This window comes from Ammodytes marinus, assembly GCF_949987685.1.
Source record: "Ammodytes marinus genome assembly, chromosome: 1".
Lineage (NCBI taxonomy): Eukaryota > Metazoa > Chordata > Actinopteri > Uranoscopiformes > Ammodytidae > Ammodytes > Ammodytes marinus.
In genome coordinates this window covers 3792622-3819119 of record NC_137230.1, presented here as the reverse complement: position 1 = coordinate 3819119, position 26498 = coordinate 3792622, and the positions used below count along the sequence as shown (strand labels likewise).

Below are 26498 nucleotides of genomic sequence, written 5' to 3'. Positions count from 1 at the left end.
AGGTAAACAATGAAGGTAAAATAACAATAACCAAAATAAAAGACGTAAAGCCCATACATCCACATAAACACAGATAGTAGTGCAGAGGTAAGTAAGTAGTGCAGAGGTTAATGGGGAGGAAACACCAGGGTGTACATATGGGTTTTGAGCCTTGATTTAAAGGCAGAAATGTAGGGGGAATCACATTTGTCAGGTGGCAGTTGGTTCCACAAGCACGGAGCAACTAGTGCAAAGTACATTTCTGAGAGTTGTGCCAGTGGCATGGCTGTATACGCTGGTCACCAAAAGAAAGTGATTGTCTACAGTAGCTCAGAAGAGAGTGACATCTCAATTCCACTTAACGACACCACTGATGAGAGTTCAGATGGCCAGAAAGATGATGATGGTGACTTTGTCATTGTGACACAATGACGCACAAATCACCCCACGTAGTGGGGTGATTTGTGCGACAAGACAACTTTTTTTCCGAAAGCTATATTTCTTAAACAGTTTATTCCAGATCCAAAGTTTTTATTGCCAGGGATGCACAACATCCTGAAATATATGTACATATTTGAGTTGGAGACATAACTGTCAAGGCCTCACTTTAAAATCACTTTGAGTAAAAAGTTGCACAAATCACCCCACCTTCCCCTATGTATATATATGTTCTCTGGTAATGACAGTGGAATCTACAGGCTCAATTGAACAACACAAACATCCACCGTATGTGAAGTGTAGCAGCAGTATAATTGTATAGGCTATATACTGTATATTGTACACACACGTTCTGTTCAAATCTTTGTACCACTTGAGAAACTTTTCTATAATTCTAATTCCAAATGATGAAAACTCCACAAAGAGATGTTGTCGAGGATTGTTCCCGAATGTTCTAATCTAAATACAGTATATGTGAGGAGAGGCAGGGAAAGGGACACACAAAGGAAGGCTGACTGACATGGTTTAAAGTTGTTTTTTGCTCTCCAAACAACTTAAAAGGCACATAGCTATACAAGGGAGCTCTAACCAGGGCTCTAACCACTACACTATGAGCGCCCCCCAGCTTAAACTTTGATAGAGAGAGAGATTTGTGCACATGGCTGGACTATGAAAGAACTATGCGTTGTTCGCGGTCTTGCCTCTTGTTCTCCTGCTGGATGTCATCGAGAGGGAAGAGCTAAAGCCACAGAAATGTTATCAAACAATGAGGTCCAAAGTGGTGCAGTAGGCTCTTTATAGGTCCATGGCAGTAGGCTCTTTATGGGTCCATGGCAGTAGGCTCTTTATAGGTCCATGGCAGTAGGCTCTTTATAGGTCCATGGCAGTAGGCTCTTTATAGGTCCATGGTAGTAGGCTCTTTAGAGGTCCATGGCAGTAGGCTCTTTATAGGTCCATGGTAGTAGGCTCTTTATGGGTCCATGGCAGTAGGCTCTTTATAGGTCCATGGCAGTAGGCTCTTTATAGGTCCATGGCAGTAGGCTCTTTATAGGTCCATGGCAGTAGGCTCTTTATGGGTCCATGGTAGTAGGCTCTTTATGGGTCCATGGCAGTAGGCTCTTTATAGGTCCATGGCAGTAGGCTCTTTATAGGTCCATGGCAGTAGGCTCTTTATAGGTCCATGGCAGTAGGCTCTTTATAGGTCCATGGCAGTAGGCTCTTTATGGGTCCATGGCAGTAGGCTCTTTATGGGTCCATGGCAGTAGGCTCTTTAGAGGTCCATGGCAGTAGGCTCTTTATAGGTCCATGGCAGTAGGCTCTTTATAGGTCCATGGCAGTAGGCTCTTTATAGGTCCAAAGTGGTGCAGTAGGCTCTTTATAGGTCCATGGCAGTAGGCTCTTTATAGGTCCAAAGTGGTGCAGTAGGCTCTTTATAGGTCCATGGTAGTAGGCTCTTTATAGGTCCATGGCGGTAGGCTCTTTATAGGTCCATGGCGGTAGGCTCTTTATAGGTCCATGGCGGTAGGCTCTTTATAGGTCCATGGCAGTAGGCTCTTTATAGGTCCATGGCAGTAGGCTCTTTATAGGTCCATGGCAGTAGGCTCTTTATAGGTCCATGGCAGTAGGCTCTTTATAGGTCCAAAGTGGTGCAGTAGGCTCTTTATAGGTCCAAAGTGGTGCAGTAGGCTCTTTATAGGTCCATGGTAGTAGGCTCTTTATAGGTCCAAAGTGGTGCAGTAGGCTCTTTATAGGTCCATGGTAGTAGGCTGTCTTGTGTTCCAAAACAATAAGCCTAAGAATAAGGAATAAAAAAGCTATATTTGGACCCATCACTTGGACCGCATGAGACAGAATGGGTGGTCAATCCTTCAGAGAGAACTTGAGGTCAAGTAAACCATGGTTTACTGTGCGCCCTGTCATTCCAGATACGGCAGACAGTTTATAAAGCAGGCTGCTATTGTGTAGCATTATGAATCAAAAGTACTTCACTTATCTTATACTCTCCTCCTCTAAATTCATAATATTGTTATTTGTTTTAGATTATTAATCTAAATTAGAGTCACTGCTGACGCCAACTGCATTGTAACCTTGTAACTAAATATTGAGTAAACGGCATTAAAGGTTCAGTAAGCAGAATGGCTCTTTTAGCTAACTTCCTGTCAGTTACTGCAGTTAGCAGTCCCCTCCCTCGTCCCCACGTCACCACATTAATGCACTGCGGTCTTCAAGCAGCGAGTTATCTAGCATCATCTCAGGGGCACTTTACACGGTGAAAACGTGACAGTTTTCCCGTTTTTGGTTTAAAAAAAAACCCGTTCAGACACAATTTATCTGACATCTTCACATGTTTTCAGAGGAAACGGGACGAAATCGCTGTAGTAGCAGTGTAGCAGCCATGCCAAGCCAATAGTCAGCGGTGACACAGCCTAGTAGATAGCTCTTCCGGTACAATTTGATGCATACAACCATACTGTAACCAAAAAGTAATGCCATTAACGTTCATAAAGCGGTTGGTGTAAGCTTGGGGTTACAAGTATTAATGTAGAGAGAGCCGTGTCCGTGGCATATAGAAGCTACACACGTTTATTTTGCTAGAAAAACCGGCAGAGCACAAATCTTTCCCCAGAAAAAGTGTTGGGTCGTCTCAATAACTTACTTATCGCTTAGACTGAATTGGCGAGTGTTATATTTGAGCCCTGCACGACACTCTCTGCTGATCACAGTGATGGTGCCGCGGAGACACCTTTCATGTTATGTTGTCTTCTAACTTTATAACTCGCATGTGGGTATTTTGACAGCAAATGTTATAGACTACGCATACGTGAAGTGGAGCCGTGACGTTAGCGTTACCAGGGAAAATGGTTTCGGTGTTTACAAGAAACCAAAACCGTTGTGATTTCCAAAAAATCCTCCCTGGGAGTAGATCTGAAAAACTTGCGGTTTCATGCCTGTGTTTGCTGTTTTCATGTAAATGATATAGTGCAACTGCGAGAATTTTTCCGCGTTTGCACCGTTTTGTGTTGTCGTGTAAAGTGCCCCTCAGATCCATAAGTGTGATAAAACATGATCAAAACCATCAAAACAGACATTGGGAAGGATTTTTACCTGCTCCGCCATTGTAGTCGCATAAACATTCACCCATCTGTCGCTCTGCACGTGCACCGGCAGTGAGACGGGTGACGGTTTGTAGCGTTCTCTCTTCTGATTGGTTATCAGTAGTGGGAAAAGTGTATTTGCCGATTACATGCAGAGCGGGTGACTGAGAGATCGCCTTTATGAAACGTGCACACTATATAAGTGATCACTGTATGAATAAAGAGCGATTTAACACTTATATTAACATTGTTAGAAAAATATTTCATGTTCTTTTAACCAGAGTTGAAGAAGGAAAAACAAGTAGAAGATTTATTTCAAAGCTTAAAGATTTATTATCTAAATTGAGTGAGCAGAAACATGTAGGCCTACATGGAGCTTACTGGTTTATCAGAAAAGGGTCCCCAGTAAGACTGAAGACAAAATGGTGAGACAAAGTGTTATGTGGAAACAAATACATTATTTCTGATTGGTTGACTATGTGTTAGAGGCTGGCCGTAGATGTTAGGCTTGGCTTCCCGATGACGTCTTCTTCTTGCTGGTCTTCATAAGATACATTTCATGGTTTACACTACCCTGCTTATAAGAGGTGAAGGGAGGGTTTACACTACCCTGCTCATAAGAGAGGTGAAGGGAGGGTTTACACTACCCTGCTCATAAGAGAGGTGAAGGGAGGGTTTACACTACCCTGCTCATAAGAGAGGTGAAGGGAGGGTTTACACTACCCTGCTCATAAGAGAGATGAAGGGTTTACACTACCCTGCTCATAAGAGAGGTGAAGGGAGGGTTTACACTACCCTGCTCATAAGAGAGGTGAAGGGAGGGTGCAGGTCGTTGCTAGGCCGGTTGTCATGTGCTGGCTCATCCCACACAAATAGTTCTCCCCTGACCTTGGGCAAAGTATCTACTGAAACTGCCTGCCTCTATATAGTGTTGTTATGTGCACTTACAAAATGGTGAATGAATGTGAAGTTACTAAACATTTAAAAGTGTATAAGTTTAAAAAGCACAAGAGTATAAAATTAAGATTTATTCTCACAACATACAAAACTCGCTTACTTCACCTTATATAATCTTATGAACGTGTTGGGTAGTTGAATCCAGGCAAGGTCAATGAGGTTTAATGGCTCATAGTCACAGTGTAAGTGATCAGCACTATACTCTCCTGTATGCGGGGGAGGCTGTGGAGGGCATGTCCCAACAGAGTGCTACCAGATGAAGGTACAACCTCTTCACACACACACCCATATCCCGGCAGGAAGCCCACAAAATACTTTTTTATTTCAGCTCAGTTTGCCCCCAGGGAACGGAAGCTTTATACCTAATGAAAACATTGTGTGGCAGGACAGTCCCACGTTGTTCTCCAGTCTGGAGGACATTCTCTCATTCATTTCATTTCAAGCGTTTTCATAGACGTGTGCAGTGTTGCCTGGCTCTTCTCATTAAGGTTTACTGTCATATTATGTTGCAGCAGCTTGCTCCAGCACCACACCTCCTTCGTTATGTGCTAGCTTTTGTTAATAATGTTAGAATATCATTTTCCTATACAATCAGCTTTAACGGCCATTATCTCAACATCAGTTTTTTTTTCAATACCAAAAATCTCAACTTCTAAAGCACTTACATCAACTAAATAAAGAAGTGTCTGGTTTGATCTAGCAAAAACGAGAGACCGCTGGCTTGACCACAGTTGTTCCACAGCCCGATAGTTTGACCCTGGTGGCGGCTATCGCAGTCCAGCCTAAACCCCGCCCTACCAGTAAGGGTAGAGTCATAAACCCCGCCCTACCAGTAAGGGTAGGGTGGGAGGTGGAAACACCACCGAGATTCTTAAAAGTGAGCTGTCCCGCTCTGAGCCGCTCCGACCCGACCCGCTCTACTCGGTGGAAACGAGGCATTAGATTCTGTAGATATTCGAAAGGAAGGGATTGGCAAAGGGAGTGATGACATCTGGAATCTCACCACAAGATGGCACTAACAAATATTCCAATATTACACACTGTACCTTTAAACGTCAGCGTTCCTTTAACATGATCCAAATAGAGAAATATGGCCCGGCTGTTGTGGATTAATGGGACAGTGCTGCTATCCTCTGTCTGCCTGTCACTGATACTGGCTCACAGTGATAAGCAAGCACACAGCAGGAGCTTGAATGGAATCCTCTGTGGTCTCATCCATCCATCCTATCAGCTGATCAGATATACAGTGAAGGCCAGTGGTGTCTGCTTACACTCCCACACCCTGCTGTGTTCTCCCAATGGCCTGCTCTCTCTGTCTGTCTGTCTGTCTGTCTGTCTGTCTGTCTGTATGTCTGTCTGTCTGTCTGTTTGTCTTTCAGTCTGCGTCACTTTCACTGATAAAGGACAAAGCTCACCTTAAAGGAAAGCTACAGGATTTCAACTACATTTACTAATAAACAAAGAGCTCGGAGCAGGCAGTTTTAAAGCACCTGTAAGCCCAAATCCACAAAAACTGTCTAACTATAATTTGGCGAGTTAGTTGCATGATAGTCAGGCATCTGAAAAGAGTCAGGCATATTTATCAATCCAAAAAAATATTTATTCATAAATAAAGATATTGTCATGTAAAGCTGGGGTATGTCATTTCTGATTGGTCAAAGTTAACATGAGCTGTACACTTTGACCAATCAGAGCGAGGCTCCGATTCTCTGTTCTCATTGGCTGTTGGGACTATCCATTCACTTTGGCACAACTTTGTTGGTGTAGAGCGTGTCAGGGAGGGACCATAGGGGAGGGACCAAAGAGAACAAGTGGAGCGGTTGATGTATTTGGATTCGAATCTCTATCCCAACTGCCATTTTCTCCACAAATCCTCCGTCCCAGCTTTAAAGAAGCAGTGTGTAGTATCTGAATATTTAGTGGCATCCAGTGGTGAAAGTTCTAGAATGCAACGCTCCCTTGCTAACCTCTCCCTTACGAATAATTACAGAAGCTACAGTGGCCGTCAAAGACAAGAAGCTAGTTACCAAAGATGGCATCATCCACCACTGCCTCAAGTCTTTCCACAATATCAAGTGATGAAGTGAAGATGTATTTAGTTATTTATTCTATAGCAGCTTACTTCTTCTTGGTCTTCCAACAAGTGCATTTCCCCAGGACACCCACTATAAAAATGTATATGATCATTAAGTTTGTCCATTCTGTGCTACTGTAGAATCATGACAGTGCAAAATGGCAGCCTCTATGAAGGGCGACTTGCTCCTATGTAAATATAAATGGCTCATTCTAAGGTAATAAAGTAACAATGTAATTTTATTTGAGAGAGATTATAAAGCATATATTATATTACATTTCTACCAAGTTTGTTCTGAAGAACAATCAATTGCCAATCAATTCTACACACTGAACCTTTAAGTTTGATAAACCTTACAGAGATTGGGTTTATATAAGGCGGGATATGCCCTGGCTCTTTTGACACCACAGTTCTCTGCCCGAACGTTCTATTAAAACAACGACTGTTGCCATGGAGACCATTTTATACGGCCACTCCCACACAGTGATGTTGAAGGGGAAAAAAAGCTGATTCTTTTTTAACTTAGTCTTGTAATATTTATGAACATTCAATTTCAATCAGATTTTGGTAAAAGCTTATTGGGACACCCCAACTGTGAGATCATGTATTGATTTTGACTCACCTTTTCTAGACCAGGCTTACACTGGCTTTTAAACCTATAGTAGCTACAGGGCATGGCTTTGGGTCTTTCCAGTGGTGCAGCCCCACACAGTCACCCTGCATGTAAGAGGTGGAACCACTGTATAAATCATCAGCATCCTATTTGGGCAATTCTGACCCATAATCCAGTGCGATACAGAAGTGACGTTACATCAATGGAGCCTCCATATGAAAACAAACGGGGATGCGACGGATATAAAAGCAAAAGGCAAGATCAAGGCACAATTTTATGATGAAATAAAAAAGTAAAGTATGTCCCAACTGTGTGCCTACTGCATCCTAACTAGATTATTTTTATCGTCGGATGTAGTATGTATAGAGAAAAGACAGAGTATGTGATTCGGTGCAGGGATAGTCAACCCAGAGGTCCACAGTACACACACACACCAGCCGATTGACTGCAGACTGCTTCACATGAATGTCATGGTTGCATCAGTAAATGCATCGGGCACAATCTCAGTTTAAAATCAAAGGTTTTCTAAGAGCAAAGAGACCTTTACTTGGTGTTGAGATGTGGGATAATTTCATCTATAAATCAGTAGGTTCATTGCATTGTGCATCAACAATAAAACCCAAATGAAAACCTTAATACAGGTTTGTACAGAGGTCACATGGCTCTGTATACACGTTCACTATTTGGACCAAACTGTGAATGACTTTTAATTGCTTTTACACAGAATGCACTTTGTGACCACATCTCTCAAATGTCACATTTTACAATTCCATCACTTAAACTCAACGATCAGAGCTCTGTGTGTGTACACTCCATTTTGCACGTGTTCAATTTACATTAAAAATAAATGATAAGGCGAACACAAAGCTGTTTTTCCAGGTGTATTGTGAGAAAAGGACATAAGGATGTTGAGGAGAACTTGATGAGGCCCAATAGAGTGGACAACATTGAGAAGGACTGCTTTATTTCTGTATCTGTAGGTCTAATGTTCATGTCAGTTATGTAGAGTTGTGTATTGTATTTACTTGTTGTAAGTTATATATTTTATGGTCAATAAAAGTGACCAAGTGTTAATGGTGTGAGACACATGTCAGGTACATGAGGTGACACTGTGTTTTGGTGTTTGGGTTGCATTTGGGATGTGAGGTGAACTGCTCTGCTGCATGTCAGTAAGAGGACTATGTGAACAGTTTTTCAAAAAGGGAACTTTTATAGATAAATGTGACTTAACAATGGTAACATATAATTCATTATTACGTAACCTGTTCTGTTAGAACAACATGAAGTTTCCTTCCAAAAGTACATTTAATGCCCGTTTGTTTTTCCATCAATAAAATGTTGAATACCAAACGTGTAGTGTAGAATTCTTACACTGTGGTGCTGCAGCGTAACTGTTGATAAAGAATCTAGAGAGCACAGCCCTGGCTGACAGCAGTAAACTGATGGGGCCCAGAAGTCAAAGTCTCATGCTGGCTTCATAAACACTATGTATCGTACAGAAGGTGAAATGTCACAGGGGCCCCGCTGTCTCCATGTGTGTCTTTAAGAACCGATGCTGAGGCATCACTGTTGTGTGTGTGTGTGTGTGTGTGTGTGCGTGTGTGTGGCTACTAAATAGGCTCTAAGGTCAGACAGTTTGATTTATTGTCTACAAGTTTAGGACTGAACTCTGTAGCTCAATGCATGGACATGCTTTATGTTTTGTGTGCGTGATTTTAACATAAAATAACAGTCCAGTTCTGTGTCTCTTTATAGCCCTTCAGCAGACACAAAGGAATCGGAGGAGGATTGACCTATCTCAGAATTTACTTTGGAGGACCAGTTTATTGTTCCTGCAGGGGCCCCCCCCCCCCCACACACACACACACAGGGCTTGTCCCCAAAGGCTGGATTAATAACTAGTGGGTTAATACAAAGTGGGTACAATTGCATATGTTGACACAATGTTGAGATTGAAAGTTCATGTGGCAGTATGAACCAGTAGCAATCTGTAATGATACTAAAGGTGCATTTTGTGTTTTCCTTCTCTAGTGAATATCATTACAGGTGAATGGAACAAAATAATACCACACAAGCAGTAGACTTTGATACCTTACCCCCAATTTTATTACTTTTTAAATAGAAAACCGTGTCCAGTGGGACAGAGTTAAAAGAACAAAATAGAAAAGAATCAAAGAAAACAAAAACATGATGACAGCACGGTCATTCATCCTGTTAGATCAGTCATAAAAATCAGCCATTCATTGTTGTAATGCTGGAGATGGGGCATTAACCCAATGGAGTGCTACAACGTACAGTACCTGCCTATAGGCAACACAAGCAGAATGCAGGCCAGAGAGGGAGGGCCTGCAAGAGGAAATGTTCTGCCCCGTAACACAGGACCATATCACAGCTCAATGGAATGGGCACAGAAAGCCACACCTCGGTAGACTGGGACCAGCCGCAACACTTATTTCAACATAAAAGAAAGTTTTTCATAAAGAGACAGTGACGTGGGACTAGAGCTATCAGCCAACCAGAGCGCTGCTCCCTCTTTCAGCCCACTGGAATAAAGGCCGGACTGGTTCCATGCTTCACCCAGGAGAGAGATAGGCCTTTTGTGTTTACTCTCCTTTGTTCAGTCACTTTCATGTCTAGGCCTGCAAAACACCACACACAAACAAACATAGATGCGCGCACACACTCACACACTTTTACTTATGTCACTTCTGGGGGTCTTTACATAGACCTAATATTAATTGTTTTGTTGCCTAAACCTTACCTTAACCGTGGCCAATGACCCAAAAGTCAGCCTTTTACAGATTGGGGATTTTGACCAATGAACTGGTCTTAAGTCTAGCATGAGTCCCTGAATGTGACTTAAGTCAATCTCACACACACACGCACACACACGCACACACACGCACACACACGCACACACACACACAGGCAGCATGATATCTAAAGCAGACTGTGCAAAACTCTTTGGTGATGACGAGTTTAAGAAAAGGAACATAAAAAAAAACACTGTCCTACAACCGTCATGGTAATACAATCTTTCCAATATACATAATTCAACAGTCAGAGAGTAGAAAACTGAGCCAAATTCAATAAATTAAGAAGAAGAAAATGATGAATTGCAGATATAAAAATCCAGCAGTTAGGTTCACAGAAATTAAAAAGTCAAGAAAAATACAAAATAAATCCTGTAGAAACAGTAACAGTGTCATATTAGCAGAATCCACTGTAACACAAGCACATCAAATGAAACTGATCTCAGTCATCAATGAGATCACTGTGACTTATGTTTTATTTTGAAAGATGAAATGTTTAAAATCAGTCTTTTGTAAACATTCACAATCAGGAGTTGTTGGAGCACTGCTGGTCTGAGAGTCTGTTTCTGCACTAAAGACAAATGGAATATTTAAGGAACATGACAGTGTACTTCACTGAGGTACACATGAATAACCTTTAACTCCCCTAACCCCACTGTCCACACACATGGACCAGGCTACAGGAACTTCTCTGATCAGGCTCACACCACAATATTGTAAGAGATAACTCTCATACATCCAGCCCAGACTGTGTTCATCATGGCGTTTTCTCTACACTTTATTTAAAAAAATGACATATTTTCAAAATATATCCATGTGAAGTCTTTTCATTTCAGTTAAAAAATAAATTAGGTAGTGAAAAAACACCACTATTGAGAGGAAGTGAGCACAGTTTATGACAGGCTTTGCTCACGCTGTCCGTAGCGATCCGTTATTGCTGGCCAGTCTCCTGAAGCCATGGTCGTTCTTCTCCAGCCAGAGCTCGGCCAGCTGCTGGGTGGAGCCGTGCGACGAGGCTTTGGAGCCCAGGCACATCTTGTATTGCTTTGCCTCCAGGTTGGGGTCACATAGGACCGGGTGGTGGATGTGCACTATCCCTGTGTCTGTGCTTCTGAACAACTTAATCCCCGACTGGACAAATTTATTAAACAGGTCCACGTCCTCCAGTCCCCAGCCCTGTATGGACGTGTCGAAGCCCCCGGCTCGGACCAGGTCTCCCTTGTAGACACAGACGATCCCGAAGCCGTAGTTCCTCCACAGCCCCGTCTTGGAGGTGAAGACGTAGTGGTTGTTGCTGGGGACCTTCCCGGCGTACACCACCTTGGGGTCGTATTGGCTGAATATGATGGGGAAGTAGGTCTGCTGTCCCAGTGCCGTGTTGCTCCGACACCGCTTGAGGAAGTCGCTGGTGAAGAGCAGGTCCACGTCGCAGTAGAAGAGCAGCGAGTCGTTGGAGAAGTGCAAGGAGCCCACCTCCAGAGCCAGCGCCCGGGAGAAGGAGCCGGTGACGGGCTTGATCTCCATCTCGGCGCGGGGATACTTCATGTGGTACTCCCTCATCAGCTCCACCTGCTTGACCCGCTCTGTGTTGTTGTCCGTGCTGAAGAGCAGGATCAGCAGCTTCACGTTCTGGTTGGGGATCAGACACACTCGCTCAAAGTTGGCCATGAAGCGCACAAAGATGTCGTAGCGTCCCGACAGAGGAACCAGGATGTTGACCTTCTTCTCTTTAGGTTCTCTCTGGTCCTGGCCGGACGTGGCCAGCTTGAAGGGCACCAGCATCTTGAGGGAGTTGGACAGGAAGGAGAGGGAGTCAGACTCCTTGTTGATGTGGCTGGCCAGAGCTCCCACGTCCATCTCCTCGTCCTCCTCCTCTCTGAACTGGATCTGGCTGAAGGTCTGTTGCAGGTAAGCGTGTCTCCTCACAGGAACCGTCATGGTCTTTCCTTTGTGCTTCTTGTAGAGCAGCAGCAGATCCAGCACATACTCTGCGCCGTACAAGGGATTGACCCTTCGGTAGCCGTACTGGATTTCTTTGAAATCAATGACCCGGCCCCGTGTCTTGGCGTTGGCATTGATCATCTCCATCACTTGCATTATGATGTCGTCCAGGGCTTGCCTCTGGGAGGAGTCCATCCCGCGGCGTGGCGGCTGCCCGTCAGACAACGAGAACAGGTATTTGCCCGTGAGGAACTCCCACTCCAGAACCTCCTCTCTCTGCCGCGGGTGGAAGCGCATGAAAGACGGAGGCATGCCCAGCTGGAGGTCTTCTCGGCTGGGCTCGGCCGCTCCGTAGCGCCCCATCTGGACGATCTCCCGGTGGAGCTGAACGGTTCGATGGCGCAGGTCAGCAATCTTGCGACTGAGCATGTAGCTGTGGAGGCGGTACTGGTACGGGGGGTTCTTGTTGGGATGCAGGGTGATGGCTCGATGGATCTTGCTGTTGTGGAGATCTCGTATGTAGCCCTTCTTATTGGGTTCATAGTTCTCATAGAAGAGCTGCTGCATCTGTGGAAACAGGAGATGGATTGATGTTAGTGCATGTTCATATGCAAAATATCACTTTTGCCCCTAAGCACACAGAATACTCTGACATTACAAATAAAGGTACAGGGACGAGCAGGAATTGGGTTCCCAGCTGTACATGAACACAATGCTGTCTACTGAGCTATCATGATTGTTCCATCAGGTGTTTCTACAGGATTCTGGATTCAGAGATTAGCTTTTTTAAAGAGTTTTTATATTTCTTCAAATTGATCATTTAAGCCCTTGTCTGCTTGAAAAAAAGCATACAACATACTTCCTTAATTGGAATTTAGCATGTAAGTGCAATGCTGCTTTACAGTCAACTCTTCATTCAAAGATAAGGATGAGTCAGTGGAAAACCAGTTGTAAATAGGGATTTTGTCTCTGTGCCATTCCCATCTCTCCTCTGCTCCACCACACTGACTGAGTGGACACAGGTCTGTTCAGAGCAGAGGCCACAGCAGAATGAAACTAGTTGCTACTACTGCTTGCTAGCCAATAGCCATCATTACAAAAAACTAGTGACGTCGTAGTAATTAAATCAACCGCCTGCTGAACCAGCAGAACATGGACTTGCACATACACACTTGCCTGCAGCCACCCTCTATCAACTCTTCATCCACAGCCCGTATTTTTTACACAGTCACACAGAGCATGTGCCAACTGCAATTGCAAAAAAGCTTAACATTGTAATGTTATGTTACAGTTGAGACTCATTAGCTGTGTTTGAAAATGAGTTGAATTCTTGTACACTTTGAGACTTACGCCTCAAACACACGTACAATAACTAATCGTAATAGTATGGCATCAGTTAACATAGCTGTCAGTTATCGTTATTGGTCCTGAGATTGCACCTCAGATAAAAAATACTGAAAAAATGCAGGTTTTAAGGGCATGGAAACACACTGAATGTAAACCAACAGAAACACTCTTTGTCCTGTATTCTGCTGACACAAACTTCAAATGAAAGGACTCAAGGGGTGTGTTGTGCAGCAGCCACTGCCCAGTCCAGCGCTGACCACAAGGGAGTCAGTGTGTGTTTACTGCAGACCTGCTGCAGGAGCTTTTACAAACCTACTGTTCCTCAAAATCGCAGGAGGCTAAAAGTGTAAACATTGGGACAGCTGCTTTTGAGCAGCTGGCAGGAGCTCCGTCGTGGTCAAGAAGGCAGGGTTTGTGTGGTTGCCTCCCAATGAAGGGAGCATCAGACTCCACTGCAGCCCCCAGAAAGTTCTAAATTGAGAGGACGGCTCTGGAATGCAGCCACAGGCCTGATCCCCAGGCAAAGGGAGAGCTATGGAAAGGGATACCCTAAAAGCTCAATACCATCACAGTTAACTGCCCTGAGTAACTCTTTGCTTTTCCATGGATCTAGCCTGCATTCCTCTGCACCTACGAGAGGGCTGCCTGCCAATCAAAACACAATGTATCCTTGTCGTTCATGGAAGTGTTGAGCCGAGATGGGCCCTTCAGAGGGTTAAGGGGTCAGGCTTTTACACAGAAGATACAGATGTCAGTTTTAAATGACAAGGTAGAGAGACATGAAAGACAAACCTAAAGCGATGTCAATTAAGACGCAGATGAATTTAACATTGATGTTCCTCCAAGCATGTTTTAGACATGACAGGATCTAAAAGCAAAGCTTGTGTTTTTTGGTTAAAATGCCTTCAGGTAGTAGTGCCATATGCCTTTGTCTGCATTGGTTTTAATGCTAAGACTAAGGTTAGAGAAGTTCCACAAAAAAGAGTGGTTCCCTCCATCCCTCCCCCACAGTATTTTTCCAGCAGGCTAGTAGAGTTGATAGTGATGCTGTAGGAGAGCTCAGACTGTCTCCAGCAGAGTAACACCAGTGGTTATCAGCTGACAGTCAGGATGTTTGTGTCTCTCCTGTGGCTTCGCAGCGTCATTAGCACCATTCCTAATTACGTGACCTCAACTTTTGTGGTCACTGTTGTCGACTTATGACTCATTAGAGCAATTTCTTCACAGTCATTAAACTGCCCAAATCCCTGCCCTGGCTAGAAAGGTTCTCTAACGGGCAAGACAAGAAGGTACAGTAGGTCACTCACAAGTAACCACAGCTATTACAAAACTCGAGAAGATGATGATATGTGGATATTGCTGCTCAAGGACCTCAGCTTCAATGCAGAACTCATATTAATTGAACACTGTAATCAATTGAACACTGTAAACACACAATATTAGATAGGAAGATGTGTACGCTATATTGAAGACACCAGGAACACTTAAAGTGGGAAAATCAAAAACAGCAGCAACGTTATATTTAAACTGTATGACCTGTTTGACCAACTCAATTTAAAATGTAACACATTAACATACAGGAAAGATGATCTGTGATTGGTATTGGTTCCCCAAGTACTCTCCCACCCATTTCAAAGTTTCTTTTTAATCATCTCTCCAATGTGCATTTGTATAGGAAAAAGGGAATCTCCTGGATAATATAAATGTAGGTTTTTTTTCTGAGCATTAGATTGAATTATTTCATCTTCCTTTCATTGAAATGTGGTTGCCCATGAGCATCAGCCAGGCACACTTACTGGGAAAGGAATTTCATCTCAAGCTCAGTAATGAAAAGCTCATTATTATTATTATTCCCCAGTGTTGAATGTTTTAGTACGACACAAACTGGCGCTCGTCATGTCATGTTATGTCTGTAGAACCAAAATGAGTCTAACAGAAGAAGCAGTCATGGTAGGCTAACTTGGATTTGCTGATCCCTGGGGCAGATTTGGATGTTTTTGTTGACACTACATCAACTCTGAGAAATAAGAAAGTGGTTTATCCTAATCGGTTGACACACATCCCCCCACGATGACATTCATCATCAAGATAACTTACGCAGGCAACTATGTGTGTGGGTGTTGTGACGAGTTTCAGACAGTGTTGCCTCATCCGGTTTCTACACAGTCAGCTTTCTGTAAGCATTGAGCAAACAGAAATTCAGGTTCAGACGTTTCTTTACAATATGAGTCCAATTGTCTTCTGTCCTTTAGGTTTTATGGCCACAAGCTTGCACTTTTGACTTTATCAAATTGACATTGTCAGTGAGGCAATTCAATTATTATTTTTTTTACCTCTGGAACCATTGACAGGTGAAGTAATTTCTCAAACTCGGAAACACTATTGGCATTATTGGAAAGGACAGAACAAAACTTTTCCATGTAGGATGGAATGATAAAACGGTAAACTAAGGCTTAAACCTCTGACTGTTACAGTATAGTCATTGGTTGGTGATTCAAAATCAAAACTGGAACCAAAGCCAGGGATAGATCTTTGTCAGAAGACGCTCCACCATTTAGGTGTCTCCACACACATACTAGACTGAGATGTGATCCACACAATCACATATGATATCAGTCGTATAAAATCTGACTGAACACTGAACAATTATAGCTCTGATAAAATAGCAATTTAACGTGACATCACACATCAAGATCAGTTAACCACTCATTGATAGTACCACTCTGCAAGTGATTCAAACATTTGTATTAAAAAGGAGTTTGTGACTCCGGAGCAGTCTGAGAAAATAACCTCTGGTGATGTTATAGTGGTGTCATCAGGGTAATCTCAGTTTGGGTTTGGAGACAACAAAGGAAAGTGTGCATTATTTGTATTTGCAAAGGCATTTTCAGGCAGGGTGGGGCTAAACAAAGTCCCCCAACAATTTGGGATTAGAGCACTAACTAGCTGGAGCACCACTTTAGCATTTATGGTTGAAAACCATCTATGGACATGCCAAGTAGTGTTTCTTGGGAGTCGTGGTGTTAAAAATATGCTCCAGGCACACAGCAGAGTAAATGAATGTTAGCAGACAGCCATTAGTACAAGATAATGTGTGTATGATACAGATGTAGCCTTGTGTGTGATGCTGTACGGTTCAGCTAATGGATTATGCTAAGGGAGTGGAAGTGAAGCCTGAGGCCCAGAGCAGCATGACCTCCACTCTGGCTGGGTTTAATCTGCAGGACAATAGGCCATGGAAATCTAATTGGAGACGGCATTATGCTGCTGTAATTGGCTCCGGTAAACGAGGGCCGTCTGTCCACACTAATTTTCTCAAATCAGTCAAACGCTTCTCACACCCAAGACAGCTCAACAATAGGTCTGGAACTGGGGCCATATTACAGAAACTTCCTATCTTAAGTCCTAACTTAAGATAGGAGAGTCTAAGATAGGATTTACTCTGATTTGGTATTACAGAAGCAAATCCTAACTAACTTTAGGAATCCTATCCTATTTTACCACATCCTATCCTAAGTCTGTTTAGGAAATCCTAACTGCTAAATCAAAGGTCAGTTTGCAGCATGTATGTCTGTTGCATAGCAACCGACAATGTTCTATCTCAACTGACTCTCAGCCCAGCCTGACAGTATTGTGTAGGCTAACAGCTAACTTTGCTTAATTTGCCATATGGAGCAGAAAAGGCCTTTGACTTTAAAAAAGACAAGTTTGAGCTGTTGGTGACATCTGTGGAGAGGGTGAAGGAAGTTTTGTATCCAATATTTTTTTTTTAATTTTTGTTTTTAAGAGTAATTTCGGGTCATTCAATAGCATTTAAGTAAATACATTAACTGTGTCTCCATTGACTTGGTTTAATAAAAGAAAACACAGTTAGTCTGGGTCCAACTGAAAAGTTAGGCTGGCTGAAGGGTTATCCTAAAGTTAGGAGACTTTTTTAAAGATTTTGGGCAGCTAGGATGCTTCTGTAATACACTTTTCCTATCTTGAAATAAGATAGGAACATTGATGTAGGAACTGTTAATCTGTAATGACTATTTTCCTAAATCAGGTCCTAACTCTAATTACCATGGTTACCAACCAGTTAAGATAGGAATTGTGAGATAGGAAGTTTCTGTAATACGGCCCCTGGTGTGTGATGGGAGGTAGTCATGACACCAGATTACTTTAATATGAGCCTTCTATCCTGTGCAATGCTGGGGAGTGAGATTGTATAATCCAAGGAGAAATGTTGATGTTGATGAGCAGAATTCTAGAAGGATTGATCTTTTGAAATACTTCTGCGCACTGCTCCAGCCTTTGGTGAAACGTGTAGATTTGCTCAAAGTTTAAATATCCCTCTGTAGTGGACGGGAGCGTCAAACATTTACGCTTATTTGTTTCCTTTCCGGCAATGTTTTTTTCTACTCCACTCATTGACAAAACCTACAAACAAAACTTGGAGTTAAAGATCATGGTACCTATAAAACATGAAATGTAATAGCTTGTATGTCCAGCCTTGTTCTTCTACAAAGCTGCAAAGAAAAAAAATTGGGTCCCAAACTGTGTGGCTCGAGCACACACCAATTACAGACTTTATTTAATCTATAACCTTTACAGCTGTTATTTCATGTCTGCTTGCATTCTATCTATAAAATGTATTTATATTCATATCTGAAGCATTTACAGTAACATTCTTTAACACCAACGATACCTACTGTGGTTGGTCGATGCCTGCATAAGACACTGGGTTGAGATCGGGTCGAGATAACAGTTTCTGAATTAGCAGAGGAACTGAAGAGACAGTGAAGGTTGTGGTGTGAATTAATCAGCAGGAGCATCAGACAATGCCAAGGTGCAATTTGAACAGAACCAGGTCAGGATATTAGAAAGACAGCAGCCCGCATATGAAAACAGAACAATAGACTCTGTGCTGCCGAACACTGAGAGGAGAGCTGAATCATTTCATTCTATGGCTCGTACGTATAGTTGGACATTTATCGTGACTGGAGAAAACCGTACAAATCTTTATACTTCTAGGCACTGTGGTAGTAGCATTTAAGAACCTTCTTAATTTTAACTGAAAGTCTTTCTAAATAACTTTTATTTGTTAAGAGTCATGTCTTGCTATTGCTCAACACATACACGATCAGTTAAACAACTGGTATCACGCACATTTTCATTCATTTAGCAGACACTGGTTGGAAAAAGCTATATTTTCCTTAGTATGCTCCAGAGGAGTTAATGGGCAGCAAACTCCAAACTAGAGACATTCACTTTTAAACATTATTTTAACGTTTTCTCAGTTCGAAATTTACCGATTATTATTTTTTTTAAAGTAACAAACTGACAGATGTTTATCTTTCCAAAACCACTTTTCCAGAGCAGGACATAGCGGTAGTGTGAGTAAAGCATGCTGTGTTGAAATGCCCACAGGGAAGCCATACATGCACCGACATGCTGCTGCGGGTTCACTGCAGCACAACTAGAAATATATGACTTAATCAAATCATAATCACTTTATCTGACGCTATGCACTCCTGTTGCACTGCATCCATCTACCTAATTATTCTCTGTTTGGCCTTTTGCCTTTTCTGTTCAACGTTGCTGCTGGTGAATGCCACCCTGTTAAAACCAAAAGTGGCACAGTGGAAAATCATATTGTAAAGTAGCACAGGTTCAAAAAAGAAAAAACCTTTAGCATTCGTCAGTATAGAAAATCTTTGGCAGTTTTACTGATTTCCTCTGCTGCACAGTCATGATATAATTAGGTCATTGCTAGTGTTGATGATTCAACACATTGGCATAGATCCACAAAACAGCTAGAGAAATCTAGACGAGTAACACTATCCTCTCTTCCAGCGAATACACACCATTGTTTCCATGACAGCAACCTCTGAGCCTGTATAAAGTGCTTCTGAGTTCAGTTGTCAGCTCAGCTGTGCATGAAAACTTTCAGATACTGTTATTAGATGACTGGGGCAACTTTAATGGGAAACTACTCAAGGTCTTTTAAAAAATAAATTAGAGACGTAATGTAACCTACATTTATAACTTCTATTCAACAAATCCCATGTGCAGACCCAAACCAACAATGGGTGTATTCTACTAACAAGTATTGTGTCCAAAGCCTAGAGATAGATCTTGTTGAACCAAGGATCTCCACACATGGATTGAATGAACAGGATATTGGATCATGGAAACATGGGTGGCAGTTGCCAAAGTCAATGTCCAAGTGCCACAAACCAGGCACTATCATCATGTCAGAACCAAGAGAACACAGATGCATCTGTGTAGTTACAAAGATAGAAGTACCAAATGTTCAAGTACTGCATCTATTAGGTGCAGTGGCGGGCCGTCATGGCCAGCAGAGCCTTCTCTGCTGGCCTAAAGACTTTCAGAAAAACAAAATTATATATTATTAATACATTATTATATTTTTTATTAAATATATCATTTATACATTTTAATATATAAAATGTTTTCATTAATTATATCTACTTCAAAGAGTTTGTTCACGTAAGTGAATTGTTTTTCCTTCGGCTGCGCTGCCTCCAGTGTGCTGTGCTACTATATATTAGAGCTCTTATCCAATCAGATTATTTCCCTGCGCTGTCTCCGGGTAAAAAAATATCTGGCTGAGGCCTTCAGAATTCCGAGAGAATCCCCTCTCTGTTGACGCTAATGGGGAAGATGTTGTGATTGACATGCTCTTTAACCAATCAGATTTCGATTTTTCCGACTTGGGCGTATCCTTTTACATGGCTAGGCCTTCTAGCTGGCCTTGTCGCAATCGCAATCGGGAGGGAGAGTAGCCTACTTGAACTACCGCTAGCTAGCCGACATTACTGTCTATGGATAGAAGGCAGTATGTTAGATCTCTTCTATTTTTGATTAGATCTTTTAGATGAGACTGTCGAAACACACAGTGGATTACAGAGGAGAAGGAGTGGATTTAATGGACAACTTACTAGGGAAGTTTTTTTATTGAGAAAAGGACCTTTTGAGAACAGCTGGACATTGTGAAGGAGGGTGGAACAACACCACAGCTAGCCGCTCTGACCCAGCTGGATAGATGATCTGTGCGACACTTCCAATCAGGCAGCAACTTATGAAAGGTAGGCCTATTGTTGGCTCATTGCTAATTGTATTGCTGGATATGTCTGCTAGCCTACTTGCAACTGATCGCTGCCGTGTGTGGTGCTACGCTGGGTTTTCAAACCGGTGTTTACTAGGAGCGGTGACCACAAGACGCGCTACGAGTGCGTGCGCTGCCAGTGCCGTTCTGCTATTCATTCTCCATGGTATGACCCGCTAGTAGTGCGCTGCTTCCCAGCATAATTTTCCTGCTTAAAACTTATTAAAACGTGCAAATAATGTTTGTTTTTTTAGCTGCTGCGCTGTCCAGTGCTCTAAAAATGGGAACTAAATTGATAGACAGAAGATCTGACAGGTAGTTTTCATCCTGGCGCAAGGTCTGTGATTAAGCTGGGATCTGTGTGTGTGTTTGACATTTGCCTTGACCGGTAGTTGCTAGTGACTTGTGGCTGTTTTGAATTTGTTCTTGATTATTTGGTCATGTCATGATTTAGACTGTGTGGGGTCTTTTCGTGATGCAGCATCTTGTCAAGCTGTGTAGTGTGTAATATTAGTTGGCCTATGCTCTTGATGGTTTAGTCAACATGTTTAGTGTCATGTCATTGTATTACACTCGTTAATAGTTACTGTAACTGCTGCAATCGTATGGTTAATCCAATGACAATAGCCGTGACGTGATCATGAAGTTATTTATTTATTTATTAAGCGGTTTGATTTTCGGGATGATGGCTGTGAAGGCCTAGGTGTAAAAGGCACGGCCCGCCACTGATTAGGTGTAAATGAAAGGAAATCCAATATTTCAGTCCTCAGAGCAGTGATTTGAAAGTCTCCACCTCTAAATCTGAGGTAATGGTTCTCAGCAGGAAACTGATGGATTGCCTACTCCGGATAGGGAATGAGTCCTTTACCCAAGTGCAGCGTACTGCTGCTGTTGTGAGCTGGAAGGCAAAGCTCTCGATCTACAGGTCGATCTTTGTTCCCACTCTCACCTTTGAAGGCTGGGTCATGACCCAAAAATCTAAATTGCGGATACAAGCGGCTAAAAAGGTGGTTAGGGCATTTTGTAAGGACGCCCCTGGGTGCATACCTAGGGAGGTGTTCCAGGCACGTCCAGCTAGGAGTAGGCCACGGGGAAGACCCATGACTAGTTGGAGAGATTATATCTCTACACTGGCCTGGTAACTAGGGCTGCTTGATTATGGCAAAAATGATAATCACGATTATTTTGATTGATATTGTAATCACGCTTATTAAAGACGATTATTCACTGTAGGGATGCACCAAAATGAAAATTCTGTAAATTCTTTCAACATTGCATACATTGAACTCCCAAATGTGCTCCTCAAACATAGCCTACAACTAAAAAGCCACCATAAATAAATAAACAGTGAAACTTTCCAATCTAAGAGTAAAATTATTATTTTACTAGGGATGTGATTGTGAAAAACTCATTTATTTGCACGTTGAGGAGGTATGAATCTACAAAAAGATCTCTGTGTATCCAGGCTCAAGAAATGCAATCCGAGCACGGAAGCCTTCCACATCAACAACGTTAACGGGCAGGATATCCCCGGTTCATTTTAGCCACAAAGCCACAGGGCTTTTCTGTGCGGCGGCTCACACTGGCGAGGTGTCACTGTATGACACCACCGTCACAGAGTTTCAACTGGCAACTCGCTATTTTGCTCGCGCAAGGCGTTTGTGTTTGGATTTAACTTCAGTCTTGGGTGAGTACTTTAACTTTATGCTGAATAAACCATTGCACTGCAATCGCTGAAAGTGTTCGGGCGGGGGCGGGGCAGAGCGCACACAGAAGGGTTTGCTGCATTTACCACACAAGACACGGCGTGCGACACAATGATTGTTTTATTACGATTATCTTGTTTTCATGATCGGGGGGAGCCAAAATCGTAATCGAAATTGAATTTCAATTAATCGCCCAGCCCTACTGGTAACACAGTCAAAGTTGCTAATGTGGACCTGGAAAGGGAAAATTGGGGTACTGGATCGGATGCCCCTGCAACCCAAACCTGGATAAGTGGATGAAGATGAGTGATGGTTGAGCTTATAGTAATACCTGAGCATATTTATGACACTTAGTTACCTCTTCCCTATACTGAGGTCCTGGAAATGCTCTCATTAGCTCTATGTGAGGTTGTGTTGTGTCATTTGCGTTAACATACTTGCCTGATCTTATGTGTTGCACAGTGGAAAGAAGATGATCACCTTCATAAGTGCCATCATCATGGCTCCATGATAACATTGAATATGAACTCTTATTCCAGCATGCTGAAAGCCCTAATAAAGGAGGAATGCGACTGGCCTTTTAGTTTGAGTCTTCTGATTGGTGGACAGTACTGGGTGACAAGAGCAGAAAAGGCCCTTTGTTCCCTCCAGTCGGTCCCTCTCCCCAAATTCCTTCTTTAGCTCAAGCTCCCGGGTAGAGATAAGGAGATATGCACCAGATTTGTTACGACTCAATTTCAGAAGAGAGTCCAGGCCACATGAAATGGGGATTTCCCACAGTTCGGAAAAATTAAATTCTGACAATAAGGTCACATACCTCTGACACACTTATTACATCTGTCAGATGAAGTCTTTGATTTAAGAAATAAAATGTTTCTCATATTCTGTAAAGCAAAATGTATTTTAAACCACTTGCCATACCTCCAGCAGGGGTTGACACTAAGGTTTCAAAAGCACTTGCCCATAGGGAAAGTACAGGTAATGTTTTACTTGCCCGAATGTCGTGTTCACTTGCCCAAAAAAACTGTTAAACAATGATATATAGGCTAATTAAATTATATATTTTAGCGAACCGTATCTCTTAAATGCAAACACAGCTTACTAGTCTCATCCTGACCACATACAACCAACAACAATTCATATAAGCCTAGATATCATGACATCACACTACACCAAGCGCTTGGTCCTGCTGCAGCATCGTGAAAGGGCCTCTTTTTGCCATGCACCTGGCCTGGTTTTGGCTCAGAAAACTCAGTCTAGCTCAGAGTCAAGCTGAATGTTAGCTTCCACACAAAAGTGTTCAGAAAAATGTAACTTATTTTACTTATTTAAAAAGGTCACATTGTGCGAAAATGTGATAGTCTGCCATAAAATGATTAAAGTCCACCATGTTAAAGCTATTGCCCAGTTATACTGTAAGTAGGGAGGGGGATTATTAATTTCTATTCATATTGATACCATTATAAAGACTCCACAATCCAAATCTTTATTGATACTTTTCTATTATTTTGTTAAAAGAGAACTGGTATTATTGCTTTAATTGCTTATAAGATTAGAAGAGCTAAGGATAGGACTTTAAACAGGTCATAATTCCATATTTAGGCCTACTAATAATGTTATATTGCTGAGGAAACAAGTTTTTTACCCAAACTGTATTATTCAAGCTTCTCACGAAAAACTTAAATTTCTTTTTTTCTTGATGTTACATTTGAACACATCATGATGTCATTTTATTGACCTGTGCCTAATAATCATTTTACTGAGCCGACCTGAACACATCACATTTGAACCGTTTGCGATTTTTTTTAAAGCCAACTAGTTCTTATCCTGCAGATTTTAATATAGATTTAAAAACTATCACATTTTTTAACTGCCGGACTTGCTACACAGTCTCTCGTTTGCGTTTGTTGATCACCGCTGCTTTGAATGAATGATGAGACGGTGCCGAGCCCGTCTGCAGCATGGTCTGCAGCGGCAGCGACTCAGCGGACGTATTTTTTTAAATTTTTTTTTGGAGACAGAGTTGAAGCGGGTTGAAGGAGTTTCTTCAAGACAGTCGAAGGTACAACACTTTTACAGTCTATGATGCAGACCAGTGATGGAATAATTCACCAAAGTAGGCCTAATTAGTTGAAGATGACCCGACTCTACTCGATATTTAAAATTACATCATGTGACCTACTGGACTCCATAGCGGTATCGATAAGCTCAAACGTTATTGATTTCTGGGGTTTGAATATAGCGGAACCAGGTCCGTAGCCTAATAGAGCCGGCTTTCGAAACGTAGACAGCAAAACTGCGCGCACACAGGCTGTTTTGCGGACTCTAAAACACATGAATAAATAGCGTAGACTACTGACTACTCATCCACTTGCCCGGTCGGGGCAAGCGGGCAAGCGTTAGTGTCAACCACTGTCCAGTCCCTAATGATGTTGAGAGTGAGATTCTAATTTTTTTTTTCATTTGATTATTTATTGGATGTTTTAGTCGGTAACAAATTACAACTGTAGCTTTAACAATGGCAGCAAAGGAAATCAAGGCGAGATAACATACTCATCCTGACTCGCATCCCTCCTGCCCTGATCCTCACCACAGGAGATTCCTGATCACATGTCAGCCTCTGGTGACATGGCCTCAGCCTGGAGTCCTTATCTACCAACCTAAAACACAGCAGCCTCTCTTTTCATTCACCAGTGCCAGAATAGAACCTTGGCAGTGGACTGGCAGGATATCACTGCAGGCCTGAGGGAAAACTGATAGTACAAACTCACTGAATGGGTCAAAATAGCAGAGAGTTGGAGAGTCACTTAAGACCTGATCTCAGTAGTGGAGGGTTGAATAGAGACATCTTCTAAAAGCCCAGTGTTGAATATCTACCATTGGCAAAGAATCCAAGGTTCAGACAACTGCCACAGAGAGAGGAAAATCTAAAGAGCTTAACACTGAAGGATCCTACACAGGTGTCAGGCTATTTAGTCACTTACTTAGACCGACATTCACACCCACTTCATGCAGTGATTGGTCACTTGTGTGGAAAAGGTGCTAAAGTTTGAACTTTTCTCTCTAGCTTCCTTTCTTTTTAAACACAATGTAACACCTTTGACATAATTCTAATTGAGGATAATTCACACAATCAATATTGCACATCCCCTCCCCTCTATGATGGTCAGTGTTTCTCCCACCTTTAAGTGTGGCCATTTGGATCAGCTTCGGACCCTTTTGATTTCCAAGGTGGTGGGACAACATGTCAATTGAACCAGTTATTTTCCAGTATAAACCTACCTTTCTCAGAAAGGCATACAGCCAAGCAGATGGCAGAGCTACTCTCAATGTCATTTTCACATCAAGCAACCCCCCCCCCCAAAACACATGATAGAAGAACCATTTCCTAATGTAGCCCTATTTCAGTACAACAACCCGAAAGCCTGATCTGCTGCAGGCTTATACTGGTGCAAACCTGTCTTAAAATCTTCCATTCTCCAGAAATAAGGACACACATTGAATTTATTTGATCTATTGTATGACAGCTTGTTATAAGTGTAATGTGCACAGAGCTATGCTGAGTGTTAATGTTGTTCACACGGTGCAGATTATCAGTTCTACATAAGTCAGCCAAATGTACAGGGAGAAAATGAGGACAGCACAACCACAATGATCAGATTATTACACAAGGCAAAAGCAGAAGCTGACGCTTGCCTCACCTCTGAGATATGCTGCACAGACACACACGGTCAGTCACACACTCTATATTTCCATCTGCTGTGTTTTTACCAGAACCAATAGTCACCTGCACAGAAGTCTTGGTCACGATCCAATGAAACTATGAGTCACGAAGACTCCACAGACAATGACAGCTGCTACTGCTCCTGAAACTGTTACTACTACTATCAGCTGCTTAGAACTAGGGCCTCTCTAGGGCACGTGGCCAGTTTGGAACCTTTTTTCTCTCATCTCTACCTCACAATTGCACACACAACTAAAAACACACCTCCATATGTCAATGTGGTGTACAATCCAAATAATCCTGTCCTTGTAATTCACAGGAACTAAAAGGGATCATTTCAGTTTGTGACAACTTTGGGTGAGAATACGTCGGTGACATCCCTACAATAAAGTCAATGGGTCCATCAACACACTCATGATCCAACGCATGATCAGACATGTACGAAACAAGAAGTTAATCCAGATGATCCAAAAGCCTCGGAAGTCAAACTGAAAGTGAGCAAACCTGAAAAGGCTGCTGATCATATCTCATTGCACACAGTAGGTCAAATAAGGAACTGTGATAGATAGACGGTTTGGATAGTAATCTAACCATTCACTGCTTCCCCCCCTCTTTTCTAAATAAGGTTGTCCAACAATGCTGATACGTGTGCAGTCTATCAAGTATCAAATAACAGAATGAGTCGTTGACTGCTTAG

General features: G+C 42.4%; 1 protein-coding gene across 1 annotated transcript in view; it reads right to left on the bottom strand.

The window, feature by feature from the left end:
- Positions 1–9245: 9245 nt before the first annotated feature.
- chsy1 (chondroitin sulfate synthase 1) overlaps positions 9246–26498 on the bottom strand; it is a 56223-nt gene continuing 38970 nt past the window's right edge. The window contains exon 3 of the mRNA XM_080027858.1: positions 9246–12477. Within this exon, the coding sequence (XP_079883984.1) occupies positions 10879–12477 (1599 nt within the window). The 3' untranslated portion in view covers positions 9246–10878. The remainder of the gene's footprint in view (positions 12478–26498) is intronic.